Source organism: Merops nubicus, unplaced genomic scaffold (genome assembly GCF_000691845.1).
Source record: "Merops nubicus isolate BGI_N331 unplaced genomic scaffold, ASM69184v1 scaffold17694, whole genome shotgun sequence".
Classification (NCBI taxonomy): Eukaryota; Metazoa; Chordata; class Aves; order Coraciiformes; family Meropidae; genus Merops; species Merops nubicus.
Window position 1 is genome coordinate 1 of NW_008602434.1, and position 10836 is coordinate 10836.

Here is a 10836-nt window from a genome sequence, read left to right on the forward strand (position 1 = left end):
CTGGTGTGTTTTTGAAACAAATACCTTAAGGCTTCAGCAACTAATGCCCACCCTATCTAACACTGAGGGCTGCTTTTTATTTGCCACTGTTGATGGAAATGCTTGTGTGTCTGCTCTGCTGGGATTGTGGTTTTTTCCCACCTCCATGTGACATACTGTGCTCAGGCAAGGCTGGGAAGTCATGGCTTGACTGTTGCTTAAGCTGATGTGGAAGCTCCTGTGTTTCTGCAGCACTTTGGCAAGGTGCTGTGGCTTTCACTTACCTCAGTGAGGCCTTTCCCCAAGCAAAGGGAGGGGTTGGACACTGAGGGAGAGGGAAGCACGTGTTACAGACCCTTGAATTTAAAGCTGCAGATGTGAACAGGCAGGGGAAGAGGAAGATGGGTTGATGGTGATTTCTAAGTTAAAAATAAGGCTGCCTGTCTCCAGGATTTCTTGTGCCCAGCTGACACAGCTCCCACTTCTCCTGCCCTAGCCTCCTGGAGCACCAGCTCCCTTAAAATCTCATCAAGGTCCTGCACAGAGCTGGGCTGTGCCACTGCTGGGATTTAGCACTCACAGTCAAAATTGAGGAGGCTGTTGTCAGCAATGAGGCCACGAGCATTCCTGACGTTCCTGGAGTGCACTGGGATTTGTTCTTGAAAAGCTATGACATTGTGGAAATGCCATGGGCTTGCATGCTTATTCTAGTGGAGTAGAAACCACTACTGTGTACATGACAAGTTAGAATTGTCATCTTCTTATAGAAAAGAAAGATGGTTAAGACACAAGAAAGCCATCTTATAGAAAGAACTCCATATGTTTCTTGAGAGCTTGAGAACAAATAATTATGAACAGGGAAAGAACTGAAAAAAGATGATAGCAGAGAAAAGGTGGAGCCACCATGTAAAAGAGCTTGTGTGTAAAGAACAGAAGGTCCTCCATCAGCAACGATGTCATCTTCTGACCCATAGCAAAGAAACCCAAATAAACCCCAATTCCAGAGTTTAGAACCAGAACTGGGATAGTGAAAGCAATGTATCCTACCAGATTTGGAGGTGGGGAGAGGTGGTGATGTTGTCATTGTAGAATTTGAGTTGTTGGTTGCTTTTCACTTCATCTAGCTTGGTATTTTACATCCTGGTGTTGTGTCTCTTGCAGGTGAGTTCATTATTGGTCGTGTTATTAAAGCTATGAACAACAGCTGGCATCCAGAGTGCTTCTGCTGTGACATCTGCCAACAAGTCCTGGCTGATATTGGATTTGTCAAGAATGCTGGCAGGTAGATCTTCACCCTTCTTTCTGGTAACTGATCGTGACTAAAATGAACTAAGAGCAGGGACTGAGAGGTTTTGATTCCTTAAGCTTTCCAGCTGAGGTCTAGCAGCTGAAGCATCAGGGGAAAAGGTCTGAGAGTGCATCACAAAATGGAGTATCTTAAAATATTGACATTTTACCTATTGAAAAATCAGGTTTCTTGGCAGACGTATTTTCTAGATGGTGACATTTCGGGACCACTGTTACACTTAATAAGAGAGAAGACTTTAAGATACAGAAATACTGTCTTATTTTTTTTAATAAAAATTTTTACTTTCTTTTTCCATTTTGGGTTTCAAATTTTGGTCTAGTTTAGCACCTTACTTATTAATAATAGCATTAGTTTTAGTGGTGTCCTTTAGAGTAGGATATTTTTACCATCTGTGATCAGAAGAATGCTATACAAGTGGATTCTTTGGCCATTTGCTTCATGTGTATAATATGATAGACAAAGTTAGCTACAGAATTTGGAACTGTGTGCTCATCCAGCTTCCAATCTAAATTTTTAGGATTTTGAGAGTAAAACATTCAGCAATGAGAATCTATAGCAAACTTCGTTTTCTGTGTTCCAACACAGTTTAAACTCATATGAGCTGAAGAAATGATACTCCTGTAGTGGCAGAAAATAAAATGATCACCCTTCCCCTTCTGTACTTGTTTTTTCTAGCAAGGGAATTGTTTTAAAGACTACTCTCCCTCCAAAAAGGACTGATTGAAAAGAGTTTCTAATAGATTTTTGGGTTATATTTTGCACTGTAGTAGCTGGTGCTAGTACTTACCTCTCTTTTTTATGTTGTTTCAGACATCTCTGCCGTCCTTGCCATAACAGGGAAAAAGCCAGAGGCCTGGGAAAGTACATTTGCCAGAAGTGTCATGCCATCATTGATGAACAGCCTCTCATATTCAAAAATGATCCTTATCACCCTGATCATTTCAACTGTGCCAACTGCGGGTAACTCGAGTTCTGCAAAGGAAAATGGGACAATACTGGATTTATTTGCTGCAGCAATTTACATCTTAAAGTGAAAACCTGTCCTGTACAATTGGCAGGAGGGGTGGGGTCTGGGGGCTTCCTGGCCAGATGTGTGTTACTGCTTATGGGCTGGTGGAGTTGGATGCTGAGTTCAAACAGCAGCTGACCTGTCAGCAAAGAAAGATTGAACTCTGCAGGACAAGGTGGCACCTTACAAAACAGGATATATGGATGCAGCTGATGGATTCTGTAGCAGCCAGATGATAGCCTGTTATTCTGCTACAAGAAGAAAAGTGGTCCTCTTTGGCTGCTTGAGTTACTGTCTTGCCTGTGTTATTTTGTTTTAGTTGACTGGCATGCAAATTTTGTTCTCTCCTTTTGAAGCCTATCTTGGTCTTAGAAGCTTTCTCCCACCTCATTTTATCAGCTTCTGCAGCCACGAATGCTAAAGCTGCAAACTCCTACACCCTCCACAGATGCACAGACCATGGATTATTAGCTGTTTATTTCTGGTGCAAAGGAAGGTACCAGTTCAGTGCTGTGGCAAAAGCTGAGTTGAATAACAACATGTAATGTTGTGTCAGTGGTGACCAGTTCAGAGCATTAGTGAGTGTGGTCACGTTTAAGTACTACAGTACAAATGCCATTTCTAAAAAAAAAAAATGCTAAACCCCATTTTTTTGCCTTTATTCATGCTCTCAATTAATTAATTTTTGAACAGGAAGGAACTTACTGCTGATGCTCGTGAGTTGAAGGGAGAATTATACTGCTTGCCCTGCCATGACAAAATGGGTGTCCCCATCTGTGGGGCATGTAGAAGACCAATTGAAGGCCGTGTGGTGAATGCTATGGGCAAACAATGGCATGTGGAGGTAAACATCAGATAATACATTGTCTTTTATCAACATAAACATACTTTTCTGTGATTTTGCTGATCAATTTCAGTGAAAGGATTAACAAAGTATGCAGCAGTGATAAGTAAATGCCTCTCCTAATCTCATCTTCTTTGTGGCCAGTCTTCCACTGTGAAACAGGAGTTGGTTTATTTTTTGTGGAAAAAAAAAATGCTTCCAAATAATCATTTAAAAATGTGTCATTTCCTTTGTAGCATTTTGTTTGTGCAAAATGTGAAAAGCCATTCCTGGGTCATCGTCATTACGAGAGAAAAGGATTGGCATATTGTGAAACCCACTACAACCAGGTACAGTGCCCTGTTCTCTTAACTGGTATGAACTGGTGAACTCATGAATTGGTTTCATTAGATACAGATGGAAAACCACAGACATCCTTTTGTTTTCTTATAGGCACCTGTGGGTGTAATGCCAGTTAGCAGATGTTCTGTTGCAGTTAATTTGTGTAGGTTGCTCTGGACGTTGGTTTGGTACTGAGAAAGAAAACTGCCATTATTTCCCAAAGGCTTCCCAGGACAATCAGCATGGAGTTGTTCTTCAGGCTTAGTGGTAGTGCCTAAGTAGAGCTGTTGGCATGTCTGTGAGATCAGAGCAGCTAATGACTCCCCATCTTTCCCAAGAGCTGCCACTGAGCAGCTGCGTGTAAGAGGAAGCCCTAGTGAACAAGCAGTGTGGGTTTCCCCACAGCTGCTACTCTGAGGTGACTGTGGAAAATGCACTGGGTCACCCAGCTCACTCCTTAAGACTTCGAGGGTGAAATTTGTCAGAGGACACCCCCTAGTGACCACTTGCATTTCTAGAGGAGTTCTCTGCCGTGGTGCTGTCTCTCTGCAGAGTCCCTGGGTGGTGGAGTCCAGCACCACTCGTACAGACCTTTTTTGTTTGGAAGCCATCTGCACTCTGTCACGTCCACCTCTTTGCTTATATAAATGCAAGAGGAGGGGTTACATCTGGGAGTTGTAAGGCATCTGCTAATTACAGATTCTTAATTTGTCAGTGATGAAAGGCAGATGATTGAAACGTTGCTGGCGTACTTGTTAGAGAGCAAATGTCATGACATTAGGTGGTAATAGTGCTGAAGCCATGATGGGACAAGTAAGTACAGCAGACCAGAGCTGTAGGTAGAGTGGATGTCTTCTATTTTTCTATTTTATTTTCTATTAACTACTACAGGTAGAAAAAATACATGAAAGTTTGGGCACTGCTTAATTGTGGGCAAATGTTAAGCCTGGAAATAGAATGAATAATGTTTGGCCTAAACATTCCTTTTTTTTTAAGTAAAAATAAAATTTCCTTACAGTTTTTGCCAGAAACAGCAATATGTTGTTCTGGTCATGCATGGAAGTCCAATTGTTAAATTGGCTAATTAGTAACAATGTGTATGTGACACCAATTGCTGTATTTCAGATGTTCAGTATTAGAGAAATTAAATTTAAAAAACAAATTCATATTTACAGAGGATCAGATGTACATAAACAAATGTTTTCATCTTTAATATTATAAAGACTTTTTGTGATGAGATGATGCAAAACATACTTGGAAAACCAAACCAGAGTTGCCAGCACTCTATTTATTTTACTAAAATAAATAGGAAAACTATTGTGCCCATCAGCTGAAATAATAATGTTTTTAGTTTGAGAAGTTACCCTCAATAAAATCACTAAGTTAAAAATTTGTTATTTCTCTTTACTCTTCAGCTATTTGGTGATGTTTGTTTCCATTGCAACCGTGTGATTGAAGGAGATGGTGAGCACTCTTCTGTTTCCTTAATGGTCCTTGCTGATGGAAGTTCTCTTTAAAAGTGGAAGTGAGGGGAAAGCAGCCCCCTGTAGAATCCTTGGTTGTTATTAGAACAAAACCAGCAATTCTCTTTGTTGTAAATTGGGTTAGTGCTGATTAGTCAGAGACCAAATGTTCAGAAAATCTTACAGCAAGAGTTTCATGATGGTAGAGGACCACGCAGTGGCTGAAGAGCACTGTGGTCAGCTGGAAGCCCCTCAGTAACATGCAAAGACCAGGGATGCTTGAGAGGTACAGAAGTGGCTTCCTGCCCCACTGACTTCAAAGAACACATGCAAGGGTGAGAATGACCACACACAGGCATCTCCCCAAATTAATTTAGGGGTCGTGAACCAAGTCTGAAAAAGTATTTAGGTATTGAATGACGTGGGGGAGCAGGAGTTTGTAAAAGTGCCTAGTTTGCATCAGGTCAGTTTGGTTCCTAGATATATTTACCTATTGCAGGCACCCCTCTTTTGAAAATCTAGGCTGACGATAATGTCACAAAACCAGGAAGGATCATACTTGGACAGACATGTCCTGTAAAGGCAGAACTGGGAGCACGTGGCCTAAGGTGTTTTTTTTGTTGCTTAATTGTTGACCTGTTTGGGGTTTTTTGGGGGGTGGGAGGTGGTTTTAAGTTCGGTTTTTTTTTTTTTTTGACAACTAGCTATGATAAAATGCCAAAAGCAAATTATTCTAAGTGAAGTAATGCAACATGATATGCCTATTTACCCCTGCCCAAAGTACATACTGTTTTTAGCCTCACCTGAGCCAAAGACATTAGCCAAAGCAGGAGGAAACCTCTAGTGTGTAAAAAGAGACATAAAGTAGTTTATAGTCATGTAACTACAGGGTGAGACCTACATTCCAGAGAAGTGTTTTCCCTATATTTTCTGGATTGGATTATACCTGCAGAACAACAGTCTAAAATGCTTTGGAGGAAACAGTATCTTGCTCCTCCTCAGTAAAATCCTGCTAGAATGAGCAGAACTGGAACTTGAGGTGAATGAATAAATTTCAGGAAGCTTGTCTATGACTTTATTACAGAGGTTGCCCAGGAAAAAAGACTTCAATCTGACTAGTATTATTTTGGCAAGCAGTGGAATAACTGTGCATCTGTGGACCTGGTTGCCCCATAGTGCAGGAAAAAAGCTCTGCATGACAGTGTTCTAGTTCTGTTTGCTGGTGACAAAATATTGTATTTTATGAGGAAACCACTGTCCTGCATCCTCAAACTTAGATTAAGAGGAGAGGCAAATTTTGGCAGGGAAAGTTGGGAAGGTATGGAAATAGAGGTGGAATGGAAAACAGACTGAGATACACAACAAAGAGAAAATAGTTATGTTCTCCCCAAAGAAAAGAAGAAAAATACATCCAAGTTACCTTGATCAAGTTATTTATCCCACAAGTCCATAATTTTTTTCACCTTGGTAGTGCTGATTTACCATCAGTGTCCTGAGCTGGCTTCATGTTGTTTTCATTGGCCAGGCAGGTGCTGCTGTTGATGGCACTGCAGCCTGAAGTGGATATGAGATATGAAGTGGAATGAAAACATAAAACACAATTTTGCTGGATTGCATTTCAGCTGAAAAATTTTCCTGATTAAGTTGGAAAAATGGCTTCATAGAACAGTTGCCTGAGGTCAGCATGCTATGAGATGGGGTGGAAGCAAGAAACAGGAGGCAGAAATAGGTTAAACTGCCCTTTCTGAAGAAAAAGCTTTATCAATGCCTCACAGTCCTGCTGCACTAGACTCACACCTGCCTCCCTAGTCTCACCATGTTATTGTTACAGCCCTTAAGGCAAGAATCAGATGACTGTTCTTCATGCCTCATGAACGTGTGAGCTTAAAATGTTTGTAATAACTTTTTTTTGTGTGTGTAAAGCTAATGATTTCTTTTTTCCCCATCCCCCTAGTTGTGTCTGCTCTGAATAAGGCATGGTGTGTGAACTGTTTCGCTTGTTCAACTTGCAACACTAAGCTAACACTCAAGTAAGTTTACCCATAAGTGTGATGCCTTCAAAACATAGCAGTGGTTGTCTTCAAAGAATAGGTGTTACTGTAGTGAAACTGTTACAGTAGGAAAAACACATAAGCAGCCCTGAGAAAACATGTGCCTCTTTCTTCCTCTTGCTCCACTTAGTAGTTTATGTCTCTTTCAGCTGCCTGTGTAGGTCTTCCTTCAGCTAGTCTTCTTAACTCTTCTCCTTTTCTGTCCTTTATTTTGTCTGTGTTTGACTCGAAAGGGATAAGTTTGTTGAAATTGATCTAAAACCTGTCTGCAAACACTGTTATGAGAAAATGCCAGACGAATTCAAGCGGCGACTTGCCAAACGGGAACGTGAAGCGAAGGATAAAGAGAAGCAGAAAAAGAAAAAGCCAATCTGTTTGTAAACTGCCTTTCCTCCTTGCCACCACCTCTGCTTCTTTCTTCTTTGGTCAGTGCTAAGGATGCTTTTATTGTTTGCATGAATTTATGGCAATCAAAGCCAAAACATTTTTTACACAGCTGCAGGTTTAGATCTTGGCTTGTTATTTCACTGTCTTATGTTTAGTCTGCTCAGCTCTACAAGTAGTTTTGAAAGGCTTTTAAAATGGCACAGTTAATAAACATGGACATTTGGGTGAAAACTGTGTAACTTGCTCAGCAGGGTGCTGTAATTATTGTCTACAGTGTATAACTTTGTATATAAACTGCAGCTGTGATTTTTTGCCTGTGCATATTTAACAGGATACTTTTTTTTCTTTTCACTGTCCCTACTGCTAAAACTTTGTCTGGTTTTTGCTTTTGTCATCTTAGGAATAAATTTGTTGAGTTTGATATGAAGCCTGTCTGCAAAAAATGTTATGAGAAGTTCCCTCTAGAGCTGAAGAAAAGACTGAAGAAACTAGCTGAAACTTTGGGAAGGAAGTAAAGACTTCATCTGCTCTCCCCTTCCTTTGTGAAAATCTCCTACATACGACTCGGGGGAGTGCTGCTCAAATGCTGATGTTTGACTTGTGTCAAATCAAAATATCTTAAAATTCCCTATTCCTTCCTTTGAGAAAATCTCCTACATACGACTTGGGGAAGGGAGTGCTGCTCAAATGCTGATGTTTGACTTGTGTCAAATCAAAATATCTTAAAATTCCCTATTCTGTGCTTATTTGCTGATAAACAGACCATACTTCCAGACTACATTTAAACACCAGCTCACCTGAATGGAAGGGTTCTGACCCTGATCGTGCTGTTCCACTGATCCAGGGGGCCCATTCTGCCCAGACATCTGTGGAATTATACAGAGAGAGAAAATTTGCTTGTGAATACCCATGAAAACAAACCATGCAAATGCATCCAACTTTAGGGGCATGTGTTGTCATTTATATTAATGAAAGTATTAACCCTCATATTAAGCATGCACACAAAAATTGCCCCAGTCAAGTGACTTGGGCAAGAAACCAACATACTTCACCTGGTGGAAAAATTCAGACTTGCATTTCAGGTTGTCTCATAAGGAGGCTTCTTTTAGATAGCTTGAAAGCTATCCGATTTCTAAATATGATCACAGCATAAATTACTTACTTCCAACAGATTGTACTTACTTGATGAATCTTTGTACATCAGGCTTAGCATGAAATGCCTACATAAAATATGTATTCTTATTGCAAGGAATGAGCATACTCAGAACTACTTGAATTTTGCTATATTCCACTCAAAATAACACATTAACTTTTATACATGCTTTTGCATTCTATTTACTTTCTGTGCCTTATTCTGCTGGACCATACATAACAGTGTTCCATTAAATATATATAGTTTTATTTTTTATTTCATATTTTTATGCAGAAACTATATACAAGGTATTTTCAAAAGATAACATACTTTGCCTTAATTATTATATATGATGCAAGAAGTTGTTTATTTCAGATGTGAACATCTGAACTTCAAATTTAGCTTCTACCTGTCATTACTTTTTAGGCCAATCCTGAAAATGCATATTTCAATTAACTGGCAATATTAGTTTTACACCTCTGAGTGTAAATATACAAGGTTTGATCCTGCTAGGATCTATTTCTTTAGCCATTCTCAAGAACTGAGTTCACAAATCATCAGGATTCCTTATAATGTACATTTAATTGTTTTATACTATTGCCTTCTCTTCATGCAAATCTGTTTTATTTTTCCCTTTCTTATAGAAAACACAGTTACTTAGGACTTTTTGATGGTACTACATTGTGAAGTATACAAACATTTTTTAATATTTTTTTTTGTATTAGTGACTTAAACAGATTTTTATGTAATTCCATCATAGGAAGTAAAATTTTCTTTCCTGATTATGAAAAATCAGTTGTAGAATGTCTGCTTTCCAGTGACAAAAATAAAGGCTATGTTATTAAACCTTGTATCACCTCTCTTAAATGAAAACTTGAGAAGGGTGGGAAAGCTTCTAGGCTCTCTTGGTTCCCTGTTCTTCTACCTGTGACTGTAGGTAAGTGCTTCCTTATTATCCTGGTTTAAAGGAGACATAAGACTTTCCTAAATATCCCCCTGTAGTTACTTCTTGGGTTCATGAAAGAAACTGCAGTTTGTTTCAGGAAGAACAGCTTGATTCTTCTAGTTTCTGAACTGGCACAGTCACTAGGTTTTCCTAAAGAAAACATCTTGTCTGAGTTTAAAACTTACACTTTCCTATCAACTTTGTCTCTCCTCCTTTCACTGTAATGAAACTGTCACCCCAAACTTCCAATAGTGCTAGCCAGGGTTTTTTTTGACTATTTTACCCTCTGCAGCCTTACTGCTCACAGAGTCAGGAGGGGTCTGTGACCCATTTGGCAAGACCTGGCTCGCCTCCACAGCACTTGGGGCTACATCCCTCAGTGACACAGTGGCCTCGTTTGTGGTGTGCAGCCACAGGCCTCCTCTTAACTCGGTGGGTTTTTCCTCTCTCCAGAAATGTTGGCTGGAAGGGCCCACTAGAGCTCAGCTAGCCCATCTGCTCAAAGCAGGTCTAGCTTCAGACTTGGGTCAGTACTGAAGGTCTTGCTCAGCCAAGCTGTGAGTGTCCCCTCAGAAGGAGCTTTATGTTCCAGTGCTTCATCACTCTGAAATTCTTTTATTATTGGAGCCCAATCTCGAGTGGAGGGTTCCCCAAATCCCCACTGCTCTCCTGGGAGCTGTCTTTGGGGCAAACTGTCATTGACATAATAATCCTGGACGTTGTCATGAAGATGATTAATCTTTGCAGTTGCAAAAGAAAGCCTAGGAGCCAGCTAGCAATTAGGCAGCCTGGACAATTACAGGCCTGGTGTTGGAGGTCACTTCCTGGTCTGTCAGTATTATAAATATTTTGCATAGCTGCACATACTTTCCTGAAAAGAGGCAGAGTTTATTATTGTTTTTCTACCCATGACCTCTCCTTAGTGTCTCAAAAAGGCCGTGAGCCCAAGATGTGGGAACAGGTGACTGGGAGGCTTTGCCCCTTTCTGCTGCGTGGGATCAATCATGCATGGGCAAGAGAGAGAGATCCCTTCAGGAGCCCAGTGGGTGTAGCTGTATGGGGAAGAAACAGCCCTAAAGCCTTTCTGCTGATGGCAGTGGCAGCTCCTGGGCTCTGTTCCAACGGAGCCAAGCTGAGCATAGTCAGGTTGCAGGGATAGCACTGGGGTCAGCTGGTGCCCCACTTTGAGCAGTGACTAGTGTCAAGGCACTGCACCTTCTCTGTTTGAAGGGAGCCAGCTGAGCCACCCCCAGCGTTCTCTGCACCAGCACCAAAACTTTTGTTACTGAGCATGGCAAATGTTGATGATATGGCAACCCCAATTGCAGACACACCAGTAAAAAAAAAATACAGAGAAAAAAAATCCTTCTTCTTCTTAGAAATTAAATCCGACAT

At 40.6% G+C, this 10836-nt stretch overlaps 1 protein-coding gene across 1 annotated transcript; it reads left to right on the plus strand.

Moving 5' to 3' along the window:
• Nucleotides 1-1140: 1140 nt before the first annotated feature.
• Nucleotides 1141-8006, plus strand: LOC103771080 (LIM and senescent cell antigen-like-containing domain protein 1; the record flags this gene model as incomplete). Its single annotated transcript, XM_008938366.1, has 7 exons — nt 1141-1261; nt 2099-2248; nt 2991-3141; nt 3378-3470; nt 4878-4926; nt 6880-6955; nt 7764-8006. Coding segments are annotated over 7 exons (755 nt in total), but the record flags the coding sequence as incomplete, so codon positions are not given.
• Between the last annotated feature and the right edge of the window lie 2830 nt (nt 8007-10836).